General features: G+C 39.0%; 1 protein-coding gene across 5 annotated transcripts in view; it reads left to right on the forward strand.

Moving 5' to 3' along the window:
* The window catches only part of EIF4G3 (eukaryotic translation initiation factor 4 gamma 3), a 151,151-nt gene extending 127,095 nt beyond the window's left edge, over nt 1–24,056 (forward strand). For all 5 annotated transcript variants that reach the window (XM_029948756.1, XM_029948757.1, XM_029948758.1 and 2 more), the window contains 7 exons: nt 4,361–4,486; nt 6,009–6,090; nt 8,345–8,443; nt 14,879–15,025; nt 19,797–19,878; nt 21,279–21,425; nt 23,632–24,056. In XM_029948756.1, the coding sequence (XP_029804616.1) occupies nt 4,361–4,486; nt 6,009–6,090; nt 8,345–8,443; nt 14,879–15,025; nt 19,797–19,878; nt 21,279–21,425; nt 23,632–23,813 (865 nt within the window). In that variant the 3' untranslated portion in view covers nt 23,814–24,056. The remainder of the gene's footprint in view (nt 1–4,360; nt 4,487–6,008; nt 6,091–8,344; nt 8,444–14,878; nt 15,026–19,796; nt 19,879–21,278; nt 21,426–23,631) is intronic.
* The last annotated feature ends 221 nt before the right edge of the window (nt 24,057–24,277 follow it).

Genomic DNA, 24,277 nt, shown 5'->3' on the forward strand with positions numbered 1-24,277 from the left:
AACCCTGCATTGGGTTCCATGCTGGGCATGAAGCCTACTTAATTTAAAAAAAAAAAAAGGCCAAGATGGTTTCACAGTTTTAAAAAGAGAAATCAGTTCACTCCAATGACCAACCAGTGTAAACAGAAAGAGCAAATGAGGGTACCCACACTCTCCCAAATAAATTGAGTTCTGTTCCTAGCCAGCTTAAAGCTATAGCTCTAAGCCCCTAGAAACTCCAGGTGAAGTCACCATTGTATTAATTTATAAATGTTTGCTTCTTTCTCATCTATCATGATATATTCTTCAGATAATTTCAGAAATCAGAACGCTGCATTATTATTTGCCCTTTCTGTCTCTCTTCAGACTATACTCATAAGTTTAGTTGTATCTAGAAAGACCCCAGGAAGTGCCATCTTGCTTCATTGTCTTCATTGAACTTGTGAGGTGCTCGCTTGAGTTCTAGGCTATCTCAGACATTGGCATTTCCCTTTGGGGGATTCCCTGTGGATAAAAATGTCATACTCAGACATGGTGTCTACATGTGCACTGGTGGTGGCCCTGTTGCTGCTGCTGGCAGTGCAGCCACCGCCTTTTATTTATACTGAAAATTAAACGAATGCTCTGTGTCTCAGTAGCTACTTCATCTTTCTCTCTCCCTATTTCCTTCTGTAGCTAGAGAGAAGGCAGTGATTCCAGACCTCGCTTCTGATACTTTGTTAGATCTAACCACACCATTTTTAGACCCAGACCCCTATGAAGACCCATGTTCCTTACTAAATGGAGAGCCCTGGCAGTTTTTTCTAAGATGAAAACAAACTAATAGCCACTTGTCATTATTCACGAAGAGCTTTCTTGCAAGTAGATCAAAGTTTCCCAATTACTTCTAAAGCCCAAGTTATAAATAGTTTATACTGTCCAAAGAGGCCATTTCACTGGAGCCACAGAAATGCCCTAAGTTTTTTGTCTCGTTAGCCCCAATATCCAAAGACCTCTGTCCTTACATAGCATGGGCAAACATCTGAGCTCAGCTTCCTTGCATGCCGCTGCTGCTTAGATGCCAATTTCTGAGCAGTCGTTAAAGCTGGTTCCGCCCAGCTCCCCAAGCCAGAGTTGACGGAAAGTAGGCCTCCCTGTTTACCGGCACTGATCAGTCAACTATTAATCTGCCATTTCTCCTACAGAATGCTTCAAAGCATGGGGCACTGCTTCTGCATTCTAATACTAGACAGATGATTTAAATAGGCTTTCTAGTCAGGTTGTTTGCTAGTTTATCAACCCCAAGCGTAGTAGTTGCCACATATAAAACATATTCTTACAAAGGCAACATCAAACCATCATGAAATTTTCAGGACTTAAATCTAAATACTTTATGACACAAATTAGGTTGGTAGGTAGATAATATTATTGTATAGGTAGGTAGATTTCAAATAGTGTTGATAAATTCATTTTATATCATGGCTTCAGAAGACTTTCTTAAAACTACATAGTTCACTGTTAGCCATGGAATTTGGAATCCCTTTAAAAGTGTAATAAATGAAAACCAAGACAGTGAAAATTGGAATTGTCAATAGATATAAAATATGGAACCTTCAGGAAGCTTGATATATTAGTGTTTCTCTTTGAAAGATATTTGTCAGAGGGAAAATTCTTAACTCCTCTTTGACTGTTTTTGGGAACTTTTCCCGCCACGTACGGCATTACTACCCTGCTAGTCAGAGCTTACATAAACATGCAGACCAAGTTTCCAATGCAGCATTGCAGAGGTAAAAAAAAAAAAAAAAAAAAAAAAAAAGTTGCAGAGCTGCTAGTTAATAGTGGAGATCAAGTTTGCTCGCACAGGTATGATCCAGCTTAAAAGATCTTTTCTGTAGTAATCCTTTGAATACGATACTAAACTGTAAGAAGTCTTCATTTATTTCTTCCTTTTACCTGTAGTTAGATTCCCTTATGAGCAGTCATAATAATACTTGATCAGTCTGATTTTTAGATGTTCTCACTGTCTGTTCCTTGTTTATCTACATCAAGATTTACTTTTTTTATTATGTTATCACAGTGCAAATTGTGGGAGATGCTGCTGACAATACTGTTTCCAATTATGGAAGATTGTTTTGCTTTCTCTGCAGTTTTGATCAGAACTTCAGTGAATTTAAAAACAAGTTTTTAAACTTTTAACCATGTATCCCTTTAGTTATATTTTAGACAGGAAGTCAGTATATAAAGTAAGTAAAAATAGAGGCTCTGTAGTTGAGATGGAGGGAGGGACACCTAAAGTCCCATCTGTTTAGTCCCAAAGTTGAGTCCATTGGGTGTAATGGTCACTACATACCAAGAAGCAAGGGTACCGTGTAGTTCTGTTTCATTCATTCAGCCAGCAGAAATTGTGTCTCATACAAGGCATTGTTACAGGCTGGGTAATACTCCAAAGACATAAAGACAGCTAGGAGCTTCTGTACACCATGGATTTTTCTTTTTTTTAATTCTACAAAAGAATTTAGGAACCATAAACCTGAAAAGAAGCCTCTTACAAGCTTGTTCTATAGAAATCCTGTGTTCAGCCCAATATATATTTTTTTAAGTTTATTTATTTTGAGAGAGGGAGAGCACTGTGTGTGCGCAAGTGGAGGGGCTGGGCAGAGGGAGAGAGAATCCCAAGCAGGTTCTGCACTGCTCACTCCCTGACGCAGGGCTCTAACTCAGGAACTGTGAAATCATGACTTGAACCGAAATCAAGAGTCAGACCCATAACCAACTGAGCCCCCAGCCAAATATGTTTTTTATCAGCAGTATGGATTTGGCCAGTGATTAGGTTCTACAGATTGTCCCATGATGAACTGACTAATCAAGAAGTAGAAAACCAAGACAAGAATATGGTTATCTCCCTAGTTGTGATTTGAGATGAAAATAACAGATCTACTGCTAAGAGACCTGGATAGCTACAGTTGTCTCGTGGGCTCATTAAACAGCCTAATCTAATGCGTTAAACCATGGAACATGAATTCCCATTGTAGGATGATTCGCCCAGAAATCATGGAGTCCAGCCAAATTATGTTCCATCAGTGGCACATTAACTGAGCTTAAAGTGTGCATATAATGAGAGAAAAGTCCAGTTATCTGTTGTATAGCAAATCTATCTGTTGTATAGATTTCAAATAATTATAAGCTGTGAGGGCAGAAAGTTGGCGTTAAGGATTCACGAAGCCCGGCGTTATTTCACAGAGCTCCAGACTGTTCTGAAATGGCACTTTCAGACAGGCAACTCTTCATTATAGTGGCATGTCTTTTTACGTGAAAATGACATGTAGAGCTCTATGGTGGGTAAACACAGTGGCATACTCAAGCTAAAAGCCAGAAACTACAGTGAGAAAGCACCCATTTTATGTATGAAGAGATCTGAAAGGCTGTGAAGACAAATACCCCTGCCCTAGCCCCTACACTCACTCATTCCTTTCCTTATGATGATGTGCTTTTCCTTGTAATTATGTATATATCTCTTTTAGCTAAATTTACTTTTGTTTTTGTTCTTTTTAATATGCTGTATATGGGACTCATTAACACTGATTAACTGATTATGGTTTTTTTTAATGTGTTTTTTTTTAATTTTTGAGAGACAGTGCGAGCAGGGGAGGGTCAGAGAGGGCGGGGGGGAGACACAGATTCTGAAGCAGGCTCCAGGCTCTGCTGTCAGCACAGAGCCCGACGCGGGGCTCCAACCCACGAACCATGAGATCTTGACCTGAGCTGTAGCCGGACACCTAACTGACTGAGCCACCCAGGCGCCCCTGTGTTTTTATATTTTTAAGTGACTAACTGATTTTTACCCTAAATAACTATGCTGACATTTTGTATTTGACTTTCCCAAGTTTTATATTTTAAATCCCATTTTATTTCACACTGAAAATTTTATCAGGCCATGATATCTGGAACCATTAGCCTTTCTTTTTATTTTATTTATTTTTAAAAAATTTTAATATTTATATATTTTTGAGAGAGAGAGAGACAGAGTGTGAGTGAGAGAGGGGCCGAGAGAGAGAGAGAGAGAGAGAGAGAGAGAGAGAGAGACAGACACACAGAATCTGAAGCGGGCTCCAGGCTCTGAGCTGTCAGCACTGAGCCCAGCGTGGGGCTTGAACTCATGAACCGTGAGATCGTGACCTGAGCCAAAGTCTGACGCTTAACTGACTGAGCCACCCAGGAGCCCCTGGAGTTTCTCTTCCACAACACTTTCTTGAGAACAAGAATTTATTTATCTGTTACTTTATGCCTGGCATAATATCTAACACTGTAGGTGCTTTAATAGATATTTGTTGACTGATTTTTGGACTCTTTAATCTTAACTTCTGAATTATATTTGTGTGAATTTTTATCTATTCTTTTCTAGTTTTTCAGAAACATTAGAATTGGCAGATGACATGGCTATTGATATTCCCCATATTTGGTTGTACCTTGCTGAACTTGTGACCCCCATGTTAAAAGAAGGTGGAATCTCCATGAGAGAACTTATCATGTAAGTTGCACTTGGTTTCGTTTTCGGTTTGTGTGTGTATCAAGTTAAACTAATGAAAACTTACCAGCTGACTCTAGCACAGAGCTCTTCCTTTAGCGCCTTTGCAGGCTCTTGGATGCAGCCTGTGACTCTTTAAGACTTCTCATTTCAGGGGATTAAGAAGTACAAACTGCCCATTACAAAATAAAAGTCATGGGAATGAAACATATACCATAAGGAATATAGCCAATGATATTATAATAACTTTGTGTGGTGACAAATAACAACACTTATCGTAGTGATTATTTTGCAGTATATGTGATTGTCAAACCACTGTGTTGTACACCTGAAACTAATACAACTATACTTCAATGTAAAAGGAAAAGATTAATATCTATATAAAAATGTTACATTACATTGTATCTACAGTGGAGAAGTGGCTGGGCTCTGATAACCCTGTGGTCCATTGAGGGTTAGCACTGTTTGTAGATAAGGCTCCAAAATCACTAACTGGAAGGTTATTCCTCCTAGTAGCTCAGTGTTACTCTGACTTTCATGTCTGTTGTTCAAATGCCACAAGAAGTTATTTCTACATAATAGCTTGTCAAACTGATACCTGCATGGTACATGCTCTGGTTTTAGTAAAAGGGACTGCACCTCAGGCATTCCTAGATTTGGACAGGAGTGTGAAACTGTTCCTATGTTGTACTAGTTTTTCCTAAATTCTTCTTTAAAACGTTCGTATTTCCCCCAAAATTGTTCATATAGTCATACTCTATATACTATTGTGTCTCTTTTGTTTGAGGTTCACAAAGTGTATTACAGCACATTAAAGATTATGAGAATTCTGTTGTAAAACAAAACAATAAAAACAAGATTTGGGCACTTGGCTGGCTTAGTCAGTCGAGTATGCAACTCTTCATCTCACAGTTGTGAGTTCAAGCCCCACATTGGCTATAGAGCTTACTTAAAAAATAATAATAATAAACTTAATAACACCTGTTTAGGTTTGTTTAATGTAGCATTCCCTCACTTATAGGATTCTTTTCTTGAGGAATAATTATTCATAGTCTGTGGAACACAATGTGGGAAGTACTGATATAGACTCTGAAAAGTGGTCCCTCTCTGTTTCATCTGTATGCTAAAGAAAAGCTTCCTTTCTTAAAAATACTTCATAACTGAGTTTTGCAACTCCTGATTACCCAAGGTGCTTCTCTCAATTAGGCTTGAAGTGGCGTTTATGGAAATAGATTATTAAGTGAGAATGATCATTGCATTGTTTCTATCACTAAGGCAGTTAAAGAAAAAGGCAAAACCCAGGAATTCTAATGTCCCTTTCCAGCTTCTCCATGAAACATAAAATGAACTTGATGTCTGAACTACTTCTACTAAACATTACTTAGAGCAGGTCCTGAAGCTTTCTCTTGCCCAACATTATTTGAGGTTGAGTAGTATCTGTGCTTTCAGTACACACTGTTCACCTAGTGTTTTAGAACAGGAAGTTTGTTCAGAGGTACTTAATCACTACTCCTATCTTTTACAGAGAATTTAGCAAACCTTTACTTCCTGTTGGAAGAGCTGGGGTCTTACTTTCTGAAATATTGCACCTTCTATGCAAACAAATGGTGAGTGTTAAACTGAGTGTTAGATTCAACAGCACCTTAGGCAGGGCGGTGATTGTGATCTTGAGTTCCCTGTGAATAGCTTAGGTATCACTGTGCCAGTATTCCTGTTTTCCTTTTCCTTTTTTTGAAAAGAAGCGTGAGCTCTGTGTTTCAACCTAGTTTCTTACGGAGGTGTATCTCTCCTTCGGTTTACTAGCAGCTTGGGAAAGAATTATCTAATCCCAACTGGATTTGGTATAATTCTAAAGAATTTCAAGATATGTTGTATTGGTGGCTAGTAATTTTATCTTCTCTTGAAACAAAATGGCTGTACTATTTATACTTTTTAATACATTTCAGTGAAAACGCCTAGCTTTCAGAGAAAGGTAAGATTCCTAAAATTATTAATTCTATTAATTTTGGATCTCAAGCTAGGTAATCTGATTAGTAATAGGTGTTACAAATGTTATCCTGGTGCCTAGGTGGCTTAGTCAGTTAAGTGTCCAGCTCTTATCATAGGTCAGGTCTTGAACTCAGGGTCGTGAGTTCGAGCTCTGCACTGGGCTCCGTGCTGGGCATGGAGCCTACTTTAAAAGGGGGGAGAGGGGTGCTCAGTGGCTCAGTTAGATTGGGCAACTCTTGATTTTGGTTTGGGTCATGATCTAATGGTTCAGGAGATCAAGCCCCTCATCAGGCTCTGCACAGAGCCTGCTTAGAATTCTCTCTTCTCCTCTCTCTCTGCCCCTCACATGTGCATGCACTTGCGCTTGCTCGCTCTCGCTCTTTCTCTCTCTGTCTCTCAAAATAAACTTTTAAAAAAATTCTATAAATTTGTGAATTGTTGTCTTAAAGTTAAACTTATTTTAGTTTAATAAATACTGCACAATTCTCTGTAAAACCCTATGCCAGCATCTCGGTGTACAAAGATCATTAAACCTTCAAAAAATAAATAAACTAGAAAGGGAGACAAACAAGCCTAAACCGAAAGTTTCAAAAGAGTGTATCGGTGCTATATTAGAGGTCTGTGAGGTTTGGGAAAGTGGTGTTAACAACATCTACAGCGATAACATCAAAGCAAAACTCAGACATGAACATTATAGAGTGATTTTGGACTTATTCAGACCGTAGCCAGAGGTATGGGGATGATAGATTTCATTGTTTTATAGGTATGAATATAGAATGTCTCTGAATGTACACAGGTCCCTTTGTGTTACATCTGTGGAATAGTTATTTATAGTTACTAAATAGCTGGTCTCTAGTTCTAGTTATTTGTTATTAGTAAAGTTCTTACTGAATCCTAATTTGTAGATCCAAAATTCCTTCCTCCTTTCCTAACCTACTTCACATTAGTCCTTATTAAAAACATAAATTTTTATTAACGTTTTCTGTAGAAACAGAAGAGGCAAATTCTTAATTCCCCTCACCAAATTCTCATGGAGCATAAACTCTGAAGTGGGAGAGTCTGAGTTTAAATCCTGAGTCCGCCCAGTTGCCAGCTGTGTATGCCATGGGCAAGTTACTCTCGGAAATAATTAATACATGCCTCGTCGCTGATAGCCACGGCCTCAGAGGCTGGTAGTTCCCTGCATCACTGTGACGTTGTTCAGGGAGCGGACTTGTACTTTCTCATCAGTTCCCCAGCCAACAGAGCTCTCCTCTGTTGTTTCTTGGGCTCAATGTTGTTCTTCTTGCCCTTGAAACACTTCTCATTCCTGGTTCAGGTACAGCAAAACCTCGCTGTTCATTCTCAGGTTAAGCAGCATAATTCTGATCTTTTATGAAGAGGGATTCCGGTGAGGCTTGATGTATGACTTTCATAGCAGAGATAGATAGATATAGATATGATATAGCACTAGGAAAAGAGACACTGTTGCATTTATAAACTCTGTGAATTGGACTTTTTTTAGGGGATTATATTCATAAATCTCAAACAGGAGTTTGCAACTCCCTAGATTAGTCATCGGATAAAATAGATTATTGGATCTTAAACAGCATTACTGTAGCCATTCACCGTTACGTTTGCATCCATTCGGACATCTTGGTGTGAGAGCCAGGGGTCCTGAGAGTTTAACTTCATATCAACAAGGGAAAAGTTTTGATTTTTCAGTCGTTACATTTCTATACTCTTGACGTCAAGCAAGCCTTTTCTCCTGATCTTCCCCCTCCCCCTGCCTCTCCTTCTCCTCCCCCTGCTGCTGCTGCTGCTTATTCTTCATCATCACCATCACCATATCTTCATATAAAAGTAAATGGACTGGACTTGTCTCTGTTTTAGAGCCATAAGAAAGTGGGAGCCTTATGGAAGGAGGCTGACCTCACCTGGAAGGACTTTTTACCAGAAGGGGAAGATGTACATAATTTTCTCTTGGAGCAGGTAAGTAAGAACAAGGCTTATGCCTTCCTGTTTAATAGTAGTTAGTCTGTTTCGTAGAAGAAATGAAGGTAATTTTACTAGTAGTCCAGTTATTAAAATTAGACCAAAATAGGAATTCTGGTCAAGATGTCATTTTAAGTCCATGCTTTAGGGCCACTCCCAACTATCCATTCATTAGATGATAGATAACAAATAAAATGTAACGGACTTAGCCACACACAGAAAAAAAAGCTGCATGTCACCGTGAACCAAGCAGGGGTAATAGAGCTCAAGCTGCAAGTCTTCTGAGCTCTGGATGTAAATGCCAGTAGAGACAGCCAGAAGTTATTTCTGTGAAGTAATGGGACTAGAGTGCCCCTTACAGGGGAGAAAATTGGAAGATAGGCCCTTGAGGAAACCAAGTGGGAACTCCACAGATAGACAAATGATACAGTCTCAAAGCCAAAATCTTTGCTAGGCTGTCCACTTGGTAACTGGGTCCAGAAATCTGCAACAATGCGAAAGACCCCATGGTCAATATGATCTGGTTCTAAATAAGGAATTGTGGCGCATCATAAAGAGGCAACCATAGGGGCGCCTGGGTGGCTCAGTCGGTTAAGCCTCCGACTTCGGCTCAGGTCAGATCTCTCGTTCGTGGGTTCGAGCCCTGCATCGGGCTCTGGGCTGACAGCTGGCTCGGAGCCTGTTTCCGTTTCTGTGTCTCCTTCTCTCTCTGGCCCTCCCCTTCTCATGCTCTGTCTCTCTCTGTATCAAAAATAAATAAAACATGAAAAAATTTAAAAAAAAAGATGAACAGAGTCCCTATTTAAAAAAAAAAATGAGGCAACCATAAAAATATTAGACAAAGAAGAGTGACAGAAAAGAATCAACTCCCTTTCAAAATGATTACAATCTGAAATTAAAGTATATTGTGTGGATAAAGACACCCTGTGTTAGGTTAATATAGACGTTAGCTTCCTTTGGGATATCGGCCAGATACACTGGGGAGCCCTCCTGCCCAAAGATAAGAGCCTAGATAAAGCATAAGATAAAACATATGAATCTATACACATATATGCCACAGAAGGTGATTACATTTCCGTGAAACTGCATAAAATCAAAGACATAGGAAAGATTTTAAGGTAACTAGAAAGAAGTACATCACCTACAGGGAAATAGTAGAATTTGCAGTAGCAGCAGTGAAGCCAGGAAATAGTAGAGTAATCTCAAAGTGTTGAGAGAATATCAGTTTATCTAGAATAATCTCTCTAGTGAAACTAACATTTAAGAATGGGGGCAACAGTGGCACCTGAGTGGCTCAGTCAGTTAAGTATCCAACTCGTGATTTTGGCTCAGGTCCTGATCTCACAACAAAAGCAATGCTTGGAATGAAACCGTTAGTACTGAACATAAGTAAGGTCATAGGTCAGTGATCTCATTTTTGACCTTAGGAAATTAGAAAAAAGAAGAGCAAATGAAACTGAAAGGAAATAGTAAAAGGAGGCAATAAAGATCAGAATAAAAATCAGTGAAACAAAAACAATAGAGAACAATAAATGCATTCCAAAGCCAGTCCTCTAAGAAGACAAAATTGGTAAATCTCTAGCCAGACTAATCAGAGAAAAAAATTGAAAAGGAAGACACCAATTACCAGTAGAAAGAATGAGAGAGGTGATGTTGTAATGTTTCTAAACATAATAATGGGTTAGAGGAATTTATGAATAATTTTTATGCCAGTAAGTACGTCAACTTACTTGAAATGAACAAACTTCTTAGAAGGTCCAAACCACTAGAGCAGACTCAAGAGTAGAGAACCCAGGAGTATCTAATACACTGAAGTAGTTGAAAACATTGCCACAAGGAAATGTCCAGGCCCTAGTGTTTTCACTATGGAATTCTACTACACATCTAAAGAAATACCAGTTCTGCAAAGAATTCTTCTAGAAAATTGAAGAGGAGTGATGACTTGCCAACCCATTCTGTGAGGCCAGCATTACTCTAAGAGCAAAACCAAAGACATTTCAAGAAAAAAAAAACTAATTATTCCTAATAAATATAATGAAGAGTTTCTCAACAAAATTTTCACACATCAAATCCAACACTAAATTAAAAGATTAATAATCACAACCAAGTGGCATTTATCACAGGAGTATAATGTTGTAAGATTCATAAACTAACGTATGGCTGTACAGAGGATGAAGGAATAAGCAGCTCCAGAATTACTCCCTCCACTGAAACACCTGCTGAGCTGGCAAGATGTGTTGGAACCAACTATTTTGGAATTACAGGGTTGAGTCAAACGAGCAGTACCAACACCAGGGGAATGCTTGATGAACAAGCATCTGGTAAATTTCAGTAGCTTTGGCATTTTGCTCAGAAGCTATTAGCACCTAGATCTGTAGCAGATTTTGGGGGAGATGGTGGCACTCGCTTTCTGGTGCCAGGTCGAGAAATAAAGACCTTACCCTCCAAACATTGGTGCTGGGCCTTTTAGTCTGCTTGGCAATTCACTGAGGGTTTAGTGGAGGGCCTGCCCATTGTTTTAACTACTTAGGCCAGCAGTTCCCTGAATGTGTCTGTCAAAGAATTCCGAGAAACAGAACCCATTCCTGTGTGTGTCTGTGTGTGTGCACAGTCCCACCTACCCCCCCCTGCTCTTTTCTCACTGGATCCAGACATTCACTGAAATTTCTGCAAGGTCACTGGCTGGCTGGGACAATTACAGATCAGAAACTGTCATGACCACACACAAGAGGGAATACAGTCTTTTGTCTAAAATTCACTAAACAAACAGATGACTGCAACACTGACCATCCCTCACAAAGGCAGAGAATCTAATATCCAGAGTTAAACATTACAGTATTCCAAATGTTTAGTTGTCAACAAAAAAATTAGAAAACATAAAGAAACAGGAAAATGTGGCTCATTCATAAGCAAAAAGGAACTGACAGAAAAGAAAAAAATATCCTTGAGGAAGCCCAAACGTTGGACATACCAGACAAGGAATTTAAATTAACTGCTTTCTGTGTGCTCACATTGTTGAAGGAATCCATGGACAAAGAACTAAGGGAAATTAGGAGAATGATGTATGATCAAATCAGGAATATCAAGAAGAGGTAGAAATTATGAAAATGAACCAAACAGAAATTCTGGAACAGAAAAGTTGTAATAGCTGAAATCAAAAATTTACTAAAGGGATACAACGGGAAGATGAAAAAATCAGCAAACCTGAATATAGAGCAGTTGGAATTAGGAGTCACTGATTTGTCCCTAATTTGCTGCCTTGGAAATGCATCTTTAATTTTTGAAATGAAATTTTAGGCATTATTATATGAAACTATGAGTATCACTAAATTTTTTAGATAAAACCCCCATAGTTTGTTTTCTTAAATAAACTTTATAATAATCCATATGGGAAAATTAATTCATTAAACTCCTAAAGGAGACTTTAATAGAAGAAATTGCTCAGTCTGAGGAGCACAAAGAGAAGAGTATCAAGAATAATGAACAGCACGTGGGAACCTATGGGACAGCATCACACATACCAACGTGGTCATTAGAGAGTCCCAGAACATAGAAGAGAAAGAGGAAGGAAGGAACAGAAAACATGGCCAAAAAACTTCACGAATTTAATCAAAGATCAGGATCTTCATATCCAGGAATTTCAGTGAACTCCACACAAGATAAACTCAAATCTCCAAATGAGATTTACTCTGAGATATTTTACAATAAAACTTTTGAAAGGCAAAGAGAAACAAAAAATCTTGAAAGCAACGAGAAAGAAGTGACGTGTGTACAAAGAATCCTTAGTAAGATCTCAAATTCCTGGATATGAAGACTGAGCACTTTTTTCTATTAAAGTCTTCAGAGGTATTAGAGAAGAGCTTGTGCTAATAATCTTTAATATTTTAATCTCTGGCTTTTACATAGTGAAACTTCATAAAATAAAGCAGAGTTACATATCACATTGCCTAATACCCTTGAGAATTACCAATAATTTTGAATATTGTTTTTTTAACTACCCATCTAAAAATTGAACAATTTTGCATATTTTCTTTTTCAATATATGTGTACAATCACAATTTTATGTACATGTGTCAAAATGGCATAAAAGTCATCAAATTTTCAAGTAAAGTATTAATATAATTATTTTTAAGTTTTCTTCATTTATTTTGAGAGAAAGAGAGAATGAGTAGGGGATGAGGGACATAGAGAGGGTGAGAGAGAGTCCAAAGCAAGCTCCACGCTGTCAGTGTAGAGCTGACGCGGGGCTCGCGTTCAAGAACCGTGGGATCATGACCTGAGCCGAAAATCAAAAATCAGATGATTCTTAACTGGCTGAGCCACCCAGGCACCCCTGAAATATTAATTTTTTTAAATTGAGGTGAGGGGCGCCTGAGTGACTTAGTCGGTTAAGCGTCCTGACTTCAGCTCAGGTCATGATCCCACAGTTCATGGGTTCGAGCCCCACATCAGGCTTGTGCTGACCGCTCAGAGCCTGGAGCCTGCCTCAGATTCTGGGTCTTCCTCTCTCTCTCTGCCCCTTCCCCCACTCATGCTCTGTTTCTGTCTCAATAATAAATAAAAAAAACATTTTAAAAAATTAAAAATAAAAATTGAGGTGAAATTCACATAATATTCAATTAACCATTTTATTTGTATAACAGTTACATAATTGGAGATTTAAAAAAATTTTTCTTAATGTTTATTTATTTTTGAGAGGCGGGGGTGGAGAGGGAGATACAGAATCCAAAGCAGGCTCCAGGCTCTGAGCTGTCAGCATAAAGCTCAGTGTGGGGCTCGAACTCCCTGACTGTGAGATCGTGACCTGAGCATTTAACTGACTAAGCCACGAAGGCGCCCCAATTGGAGATCTTTATTTATTTATTTATTTATTTATTTATTTATTTATTTATTTATTTATTTTTATTTTTTATTCTTATGTTAAATGAAGAGATAGCTCTTCCCACAACCCTTTGAGTCGTCTTTCTTTAGATGTGCCCTGTGGTTAGATGGTATTCAATGCAGGATTAAATTACCTCCTGGAAAATTTGATATGTCGGGTCTGTGAGGTTTTTTGGCCCATGTGTAAGTACTGTGGGGGCAACTAAAATCCGTACACTTTGTGCCACTGGCATCAGGACTATAAAAGAATCTGAGATTGGCGTGTGAGCAGCACCGTGCTGTGCAGTGGACATAGTGAGTGGTCCCTGAGGGGAAGCGGCTTATCCCTTCCAGGTTAGTGGGTGACTCTGCCAAGTGTGTGCTCCTAGAGCCCTGATGGTGCCCAGTGTGGTGCCCAGTTTAAGTGCATCAAGCCCTTGGAATGGCTGAGGTGGGTGATGGTCTTCCTGCTTTAGAACAGGTTCTCCTGGTAGAAGTGGCAGAGTTGAGTTGTACCTCCAACCCCGACCCCCACCCTCACTCCCATCTCTGACTCTAGAGTCCACATGTCTGTGGTCCATCAAGCTGCTTCTTGTGGGGCCTTAAGACTTACAAAGATGGCAGAGTGAGCCAGTGTTCTGGGAGAATTTGAAAGCATGGACACTTGTGTTTATGCTTTTCAGGGTCATTGTCATGGATGTGAGACAACAGTCAGATAACTTCAAGTATTTAAGAACAAAGTGAGAGTAGCCTTGGACTACCAGGATCTGAGGACGGGAAGGTGAAGCCAGTGCCCCCCACGGGGCTGCAGAGCTCCCTGCATTGTGCAGGGCGCTTCCCAGGGCCCCGGATGCCCACCGCGTGCTGTGAACGGCGTGCGACGGTGCTCTGAAGGCTGAGGCAAAGGCTTTTCTGCACTGGGTTAGACCCACACAGGCCATGATGATGCGCTTCACTGAAGTGACTACATATTTACGGTCATTCTCCAGACCAGAATATTCAGTCCCTTGAAACTGAATGGTTTGTGTGGGGGAAAGATCTTTTATGCAATACTGATAAAACCTGCGTTTTTCTAGTCTTCCCTGCAATACACTGGTTGTTCAGGAATTTTACAAAATGGTCTCATTTCTCTTACTTGGATTCACAGCAGTCAGGAGGTGTTTGAAGGATGTAACCAAAATTAGAATTTTGACTGTCTCAGAACCTGTGGCAGTGCTGATATTGAACCCCAGGCTGCAGAAGGAGTCAAACTGGAATTTAACTAGTAATCCTTTCCTGCTTCAGCGCTGTATCACTGCTAAGAGATGGTTTGGAGGTGATCATAGCCACAGACATAATTCTAGGGATTTTGTTGATTTGTTGTTTTTAAGGAGAATCCGAGACAGTATAAAAAGTTCAAGAAATTCAAGAAAGATAGGGGAGTAATAATCTTTCTGAACTATAAATAAAAGGTGGCTTCTACTGACCATTTTGATTCCATGTAAACTAGACGATACGGTCCATGACTTTGTTTTCCTCTCAGAGTGTTCCTAATACTGACTTCTATTAATACCTAAACATTTTATGTTTCAGAAGTTGGACTTTATAGAGTCTGACAGTTCCTGTTCCTCTGAAGCACTTTCAAAAAAAGAACTCTCTGCTGAAGAGCTATATAAGCGACTGGAGAAACTCATTATTGAAGACAAAGCGAATGATGAACAAATCTTTGACTGGGTAGAGGTATAGAGATTATGTCACCTTCCGTGATGCCTCTGCAGGAAAGGTTTTTGTGGGATCCCTTTAATTCACATAACAAGCATATCTCAGAGATAGTGAGGGTTCAGTTCCAGACTACCACAATTCAGTGAATACTGCTATAAAGCAAGTCAAATGAATGTTTCGTTTTCCCAGTGCATGTGAAAGTTATGTTCACACAATACTATAGTCTGTTAAGTGTGCAAGAGCATTATATATTTTAAAGATGTATATAATACCTTAAAGAAAAAATACTTTGTTGCTATGCAAATGCTGACCATCATCTGAGCTTTCAGCAAGTCCTAATCGCTGCTCACAGATCATTATAACAAATACAATATTAATAAAAATTTTGGAAAATGGACAGCACCGTAGAATTACTTGATACAGGGTTGCCATAAACCTTCAATTTATAAAAAGCACAGTATCACTGAAGCACGGTAACCAAGTATGCCTGTCCCTTCCCTTTCACTTCACAGGGGTGTCTAACGTTAATGCGGTTGGGTTTTATTTTTCCATCTATGTGTATCTGAAGCTATAAGACTTTTTTATTCTTACAAGATCCACAGCCTTTATGAAGTCAAGTAAAACTATTCAAAACAGAAGCCATTTTTCTAGATTTCATTAGTTTAGGATATACCCTACATTTTACTATTCAAAAAATATATATTTTTTTCAAAATGTTCTTGCATTTTAAATAATATTTTGGATAAAATCAATAAACAATATGTAATTAGCATGAATTGTGTTGGCTTTCATCTTCATGTTAACGCTCCCTTCTGAAAACTTCATACCTTACTTTATGGAGTCTATTGACATGTCTTTTTTTTAAATCTGCTACTGTATTCCTTTAGTAATTTTTGTTTATGTATCTTTTATTTGTACACATTTTCCATGGGATCATATAATAATCCACGTTGAAGGAAAGCCATGGAAGGCTAATGGAGTCCCCTCTCTCTCTTGTATAAAATGGCTTTTAGTTCTCGTACAGCGTTGTTTCTTTATCCCCTCTCAGGCATTGAGAAAAAATGAAGTTCCTGATAATTTGGGGGCTTAATTTTGGTTGTCTTTATAAATTTCTTTTTACTATTTTTAAATTATTTTTTAAATTTTTTTATTTATTTATTTTTGAGAGAGAGAGAGAGCATGAATGGGGGACAGACAGAGAGAGAGAAGACATCACAGAATCCGAAGCAGGTTCCAGGCTCTGAGCTGTCAGCACAGAGCCCGACGAGGGGCCCAAACTCCCAACCTGCAAGATCATGACCTGAGCCAAAGTTGGACGCTTAATCGACTGAGCCGCCCACACACCTCTAAATTATTTTTTAAGTACTCTCTACACCCAACATGGGGCTTGAATTCACATCTCTGAGATCAAGAGTCATATGTTCTAACAAGTGAGCCAACCAGGCACACCTGGTTTGGATTTTTTTTTAAATCTATTTTCTTTCATGTCCATGTAAGAGAAGTCTAATCTGTCACCCAGCTGGGACTCAATAGTTTATCATTATATCCCTGTCCCCCTCTCTAGGTTCTTTCATCCTTTCTTCAAATCTTGGTATCCAGACCTTCGTCCGGTTATCCTCATCCAAACATAGCCTGGAGTTTCAATATCCCTCTCACAAGTGACATATGCAGATTGAGCATGATTGCCAGATGTGATCCAACAGTTCGGAGTAAGGCAGTGCTGTTGCCTTTTTTGTTCTGGACTCTTCGCATTTGGCAGGCTCACCACACAGAGCTCCGATCGCTCTTTCAGTCGTGTGGTACCCCCATTCTTTTATATTCTGCAGTTGAGTCATCTCTCCCATCTGGAGCTTAATGCATTGGATTTTTAACCAGAATGGGGCTTTTAAAATTTATTGCTGCTTACGTTCATCCTCTTAAATTAGATACAAGTTTTTGTCTGTCAGGACATTTTAGATTCTGACTTGTTCATAAAATTTCTTTGCCATCTCTTTTCGGTTTGTATCCCCTTGCATTTCATTCATTTGCCAACTTGATCCTTATGAGTTATGGGCACAGTGTGTGAATGGGATAGGGTCAAGGACAAAGTAGCACCTTTCAGGGACCAGATCCCACCTCCATGGACACTTCCAGTTGTTAACCTGTCTATTATTTCACGTCATTCTGTTGTCTATTTCACCTTCTTATCATGCCCGTGAGGGGACAGCTATCATTAAAGAATTTGTCAGAGGCCTTGCTGAAGTCCACAGAGTGTACGCTTCTATCCGTCTGGGCTGCCATATACTAACCAGATCAGAAGAGGAATGGAGGTTGGTTTAGCCTCACTTGTTTTTCACTTACTTAACTTACTCCTCTTGGCAGAACCATCTCTTTCCTCTAAGACTTTTAATCCATTTATGTGATAGCTTGTTGCAGAAGTTAGCATAGAATCTGTATCAGGCTTCCTGATATGTTATTGACATGCCTTATTTTCATTTTTAGAAATCATGTTAATACCTACATATTTAACATTATTCTCTTTCACCATGAGTTTTCATAGATCACCATCATTTCAGCCATTTGGTCTTTTATATTTTCATGTTTTGCATAATGATGCTATTTTCACCTCTTCATTTATGTTGGGCTTCACTTTTTTATATCACTATTTTTTCTGCCTATTCTGGATCGACAATTATTCTCCTGAAAGAGAAGACAAAGGGTAAATTTCACTAGATGTACACTATACTAATAAAGACTTTAAAAAAGCAGGGAGCAAGCAAAATTGAAAATTGCAGTAGTCGCTGAACTTACAATACATGGAAACGTGTGTCCCTCTGTTTGGTACCAGTATTATATAAATCTAATTTTGCTTCTCTGTCCTGGTTAGCAAATCCATCTTCCTTCTTGTCCTTGCCCATCATCCTTCTTGTCCTTGTTAACATCTTTGCTTAATCTGTAGTGTTTTTGACATTATTCTTCAGGTCTATTCTTATTCTTAAATATTAGAATTACCGTATTTAGCTTTACTTGGTGGAAGCAATATGCAGTTTGTTTCTTCATAACAAAAGAAAGGCAAATGCTTTGGCAGTGGTATTTATTATCTAATTACACTTAGCTAATTTGTTAACTTTTTTTCAGACTCTACTTGAAATCTAAGTATTTGGGAATTTGGGAATGGTACTCAGCACTCGAAATAGCTCTGTCACCTTGTTTGTAAAGTATTGTTGAGCCAACAAGTAATGGTGTGTTTTTATTCTCTCATTTATTTTTCAAAAATAATTGTTCAGACTTTTCAAAAGTCATTTCAGGGGCTAGACCAGCCTGGCTTCAGTCTAAATAAAGTATTTTTTTTAAGAAATGTATACCAGCAACTGGCTATAATATATAAGTCGTCAAATCTTTTATATGTGGCTCTTGCCCTATCCTGTCCCCAGCCTCAGCTGTCAGCAGTACCGCCACATGTTTCTGTTCTCTTGGGAAAGATTTGTAATGAAACTTCTTTCTGTAACACAGCCCTCCATGGGCAGAGGCGTCCTGCAGAGCTGGCCAGCGGACTCGTTAACCCCTTAGCTCTGCTCTCACCAAGCGATGTTCGAGGATAGGCATTCAACAAAGAGGGCGGCTCGTTAATCTGTCTCAGTTTTAAAATTCACAAACATTTGACTGATCTCCCAATATCTTTGGAATTCTTAGCTTTCTAACACAGAGGTTTATAAGGACACGCTAAGTTTTTTTCCTGGCCAGTCATTTTAAGGCTGACCCTTTGAGTGGAAAATACTAAGCTGTGCTATTAAAAGAAGCTGACACAAGCATTAATTCTGTTCGCAGTCGGGAACATAAACTTTGAAAAACGTTTGAAATACCTGCCTAGAAAATATCTCCTTTTGTTTGCGTTTTCCTTTTGTTGCTCATATGGTTTAGTACAGTGTTTCATAGCAAGAAGATAGGGTCTTTTTTTTTTTTTTTTTTAAGAAGATAAGATCAGGGGCACCTGGGTGGCTCAGTCGGTTAAGTGTCCGGCTTTGGCTCAGGTCATGATCTCCTGGTTCGTGGGTTCGAGCCCCGCGTCAGGCTCTGTGCTGACAGCTAGCTCAGATCCTGGAGCCTGCTTCAGATTCTGTATCTCCCCCTCTCTCTGACCCTCCCCTGCTCACGCTGTCTCTCTCTGTCTCTTAAAAAGCAATAAAAAACATTTAAAAATTAAAAAAAAAAGATAAGATCTTAAGAGAAGTAAACTAAAAAACAAATTTGAGGCCCATTTACTCTATCTCTAAATAGATTTTTTTCTGCCATCCTTAGAAAAGATGAACAGTTTTCTCATCACCTGAAGGATCTGAGACAATGCTTGATTTGATCTCTAGTTCACATTATAATTAAGATGAAAAAGCCATGTTAGCACATCTAAAAATAATCGCACACTATGTTTTTAAAACACTCTGTGGTGTGGTGTAATTCCTTCAGATTTTTACATGCAGTTAGAATTCATCTTAATAAGGGTTATCTATCGAGGAAGAAAAACGTTTCTAAGTGGTTGTAGTTCCAAATGCACATGGTACACAGCGCTGTATAATTGAATCAGCAAAGTATAGGCAGCAGTGAGCTTCTTGAAAACTAAATGCTGCGACTTGGAACATTTTTAGACAGAACTGGTAGTAGCCTGAGCATTTTCCAGTAAATCAGAAGATTAGCTTTTACAAGATGGTTGAATGTGACACCCCATCTACCCCTAGTGCCAGATGAGGCCTGGTTTAGGGGGATGTATTTCTCTGATATGCAGGGGTACCTTTAACTGTTGCATTTTTTATTTCAGGCTAATTTAGATGAAAGCCAGATGAGTTCGCCTACATTCCTTAGAGCTTTAATGACAGCTGTTTGTAAAGCAGCTATTATAGGTAAGTAATAGATCTGAGCACAGCTCTCACCATCTTGAACTCCCCAGTATATTACCTGCTGATGGTATGGCTCTGAGTTTATATTGCTTTCAAAATTTGCCCTGTGAAACTCATTTTCTGTGCAAATTAGTGCCATTTCTGTCTACAGTGCCGACTTTCTCAAGCAGGGGCATGAGTACCTGCTGTGTCTGTAGAGAGCCCAGCTCTGAGCAGCTCCTGTATGCCTTGTATTGATCCCTTCACCAGAAATGGGTGCATGCTGCCTGGGTGGTTTCCTACTCTGTTGTATGTTTCTTTACCTTTACCTTTCACCTCTACTAGGCAAAGCTGCCTCTGTCTTCCATTCAAGAGCTACAATGAATGGGTTGAATATTCTTAATCTAATATCAGTGAAGGACCAATCTAAACAGAAAGCTTTTTTATATAAATACGTACATGGGAAAAGAAACCACCAATTGTTTCCTTTGCTTTATGCTGACCTTAGATGATAAGACAATGTCATCGAATGCTAATTACGTAGGTGGTTAGTATTAGGATTGGTAGAAACCCTAAGTATTTCTAGCTGCATATAGTATTCAACAGTATCGAGTGAGATGATCTACCTAGCCTCAGGTGGACATTCACATTTCTCTCACTGCAATGGGAAAAAAATCCATTAGCTCAAAAGTTGTTCAGAATTTCAGATATGTCATCATTTTAGAAGAAAGCTTCAGAATTATAATGTAAGATTTTCTGTCCAATGAATGTTTTTACAATGTTAGGCCTAATGAGGTAAATAACAAGCTAATAAAAACGTCTTAAATCATTTCCAGTATCTGTGGAACCGTAAAACTCTGGTGTTTTAATAGCACTGTTGGAAAGTATTAAGCTGCTTCTAAAAACACAGTTGTGTCCCAGTGCTAATTTAGGAAACAGAACCTCCTGCTGCTTAGCACTGAGGACGCTTTCTTCAGCCTCTTTTTATTAGGCCTTTTCCCCAAAAGGCCTAAATTGTATGTGTTGTTTTCCACTGTCACACTTAGTCCCCGCCCTTCTAGTAATAGTAAAATGGTTGTTTGACCCTTCTGACAAGATTTGCACTGTCCCTTTAAGTTCCTTTTTAATGTTTCTTTCCCAGTTTGGAATGTCACAAATGCACTGTCCCTGTTTCATTATGACTGAAGATAAAGAATTGGGTGCACTACTCTTGAGGGAACGGAGCGCTCAGAATACACCCCCCCTTTGTATATTTTCATTATTTCAGAAAGAATGTCCCGTTAATTTTCAGAGTATCTTAGATTTTCCTTGAACTCCTTCACTTCTACTCTCCTTGTAGTCACATGCCTTATCAACTCAGAAAATTTAAAATGGCTGTGTGTTAACTCCTTAAATGTAATGCTTAGTTCTTGTATCACCTCCAGCCGACTGTTCTACCTTCCGAGTGGACACTGCTGTTATCAAGCAGAGAGTGCCGATTTTACTCAAGTACCTAGACTCAGATACAGAGAAGGAACTGCAAGCACTTTATGCACTACAAGCATCAATAGTAAAACTTGATCAACCTGCCAGTAAGTTTATGACCTCTTCTTACCTAACCAGCGGGTGAGATTTATCCAGGCCAAGACTTTGGATCTGAACAGCGATTAATGGAAGAATCACTACTAACAAATCTCAGTTAACCAACAACTTTAATAAACCTGAATTTTTTGTGTACTTGATTTTTATGAGAAAATGGGAATAAGAAAACTAGTTTATATTAGAGACTTAATACTTATTCTAGGGCAGGTCTGGTTAAGAATACTTTCTTCAGTGATGGGAACGTATCTGTACTGAGCAGTATTCACTTGAGCACTTGGATGTGGCTATTGTGACTAAGGAGCTTAATTTTAGATGTTATTTTTTTTCATGTTTTATTTATCTTTGATACAGAGAGAGACAGAGCATGAGAGGGGGAGGGGCAGAGAGAGAAGGAGACAGAACCGGAAGCAGGCTCCAGGCTCTGAGCTAGCTGTCAGCACAGAGCCTGATGCGGGGCTTGAACCCACAAACGTGAGATCTGACCTGAGCCGAAGCTGGAGGCTTAACCGACTGAGCCACCCAGGCGCCCCTAGATGTTATTTAAATGTAAATAACCCCATGGTTAGTGGCTTCCCTGTTAGTGCAGGTCTAAAGCATCTCCACGTTAGCATACATGCATTACAGTTTTTCACCTTCTTTGACACAGGTCTTAGTAATGAAAAAGGATGATTCTCTTTCTGGGAGATGAAGGAAAAGATTGAAACAAATAATCCTCACACTGTAACTAAAGAGATATTCTCCAAGTCTGAATCAGAGAATTAACAGCTTTGTGTTCTCTTGCTCAAGACCTTGGAGGGTCATTTAACATCATAGCTTCCTTTTTCTGTTCTTATAGGATGAGGACTTGTTAACTTTTCAAGACATGAAATTGATGCTATATGCTCAGCCAAAGTATCTCCCATAATTACCAACTTTTATCATCCCTGGAGAGATGTGTATTTGTAGATATACTATCAATAAAATCCTGGCCACTTGTTTCCATTTCCCCATAGACCAACCAGAGTTAAGAAAATGAAACATAATTTCAACATTAGCTTAACTAATAAAATTACAAAGATAAATCTAAAGAAAAATTTTAGTCTGAATCATTCCAGGCCTAATATTTATTATCATTTATTGTTTATTCCATTGCCTCCCTCCAGTACTATAAATGGATTTTTAAGAGCATCTAATGAAGGAATTAAAAATAAAGACTATAGGGGCATCTGAGTGGCTCAGTCAGTTAAGCATCCGGCTTCGGCTCAGGACATGATCTCACAGTTCGTGGGTTCGAGCCCCACATCAGGCTCTGTGCTGACAGCTAGCTCAGAGCTTGGAGCCTGTCTTCCGATTCTGTGTCTCCCTCACTCTCTGACCCTTCCCTGCTCACGCTGTCTGTCTGTCTGTCTCTCTGTCTCTCTGTCTCTCTCTCTCTCTCTCTCTCAAAAATAAATAAATACATTTAAATATATATATGTATGTCTACCAACTTTCTCTCTTTTTCTAAACAGTGATATAAGCTAAGTTATCATTGTGGAAGCAAGACAGGATTACATTTGCCCAGATTGTCTGGGATTGAAAACAACAGACTATTGTTTCTCTGGATAAGACCCAGATGAGATCGGTTTTACCCATATTTTCCATATAAATTATTCCTCTTGTCAGTTTGAAAACAACATTAGAAGGAGAAAACTACCTTCTGCCTTTTCCTCCCAAAATTTGTAAAAATTATATATTTGTATTATAAAACTTCAAACAGTGGAGAAATGTGTAGAGAGGAGAGTGAGTTATTTAAGATTTTATTTTTAAGTGATTTCTACCTCTAATGTGGGACTCAAACTTAGAACCCTGAGATGAGGAGTTGCATGCTTTACTGACTGAGCCACCCAGGTGCCCCTTGAATCTAATTTTTATACTGTGTAGTTTAAGACCTGTGCGGTATCAAACACCTTAGCACTCTCAGAAAATACTTCTAATTGAACAAAATAATAACATTAAAAATAATTTAGATTGCTTAAATCTTTTTACCTGCTCTTTAGAGAAGTTGTTTTGCTATGATACTATCAAGATAGTGAGTAGAATGAATTGTGTTTGGGTGCTCGGGGAATGAATGTGCGTGCATTCATTCATTCGTTCAGTCATCCCTGGGCAATACAGTAATTTCCTTCACAGCTACAGCACCTCCAACACTGACGGTATATTTTTACTTCCTTTCAGATCTGCTACGGATGTTTTTTGATTGCCTGTACGATGAGGAGGTGATCTCCGAGGACGCCTTCTACAGGTGGGAAAGCAGCAAAGACCCCGCCGAGCAGAACGGGAAGGGCGTGGCGCTGAGGTCCGTCACCGCGTTCTTCACGTGGCTGCGGGAGGCCGAGGAGGAGTCCGAGGATAACTAAAGCTTCAAATACACAAACCGAAGCAAAAGAAACAATTTAAGTATTTTTTTAAAAAGTTTCACGTCTTCGCCAATCACAGTGCAGCAAGGCCAATTCCCGCAGACATCCCCACGTGTGCACGAGTGGGAGAGGGGAGAGAGAGACAAAGGTGATCATGGAGGAAAAAGGTACTGGAAAAAGTAAACTTCAAACCTGAGGGCGGGAGCACTAAAACCAAAATACATGTATTATTTATAGAAAATATTTTCTGTTTTAATCTTTTCTTTTTAAACAAGGACTGATACTTTAAAAAGACACATCTGTTTAGCAAAAAAAAAGGTTGAGAACTTTTAATTTATTTTAAGGACTGCAAATGCCAGTGTAATTTTTTAATTTGCAGTTTCTGTAAACAACTTGTATAATAGAAAAGCAGATAAATAAATTTCCCTCCCCTTCAGATGCACCTCACGTTTGTTTTAAAGCAT

Source organism: Suricata suricatta, chromosome 8, assembly GCF_006229205.1.
Source record: "Suricata suricatta isolate VVHF042 chromosome 8, meerkat_22Aug2017_6uvM2_HiC, whole genome shotgun sequence".
NCBI lineage: Eukaryota > Metazoa > Chordata > Mammalia > Carnivora > Herpestidae > Suricata > Suricata suricatta.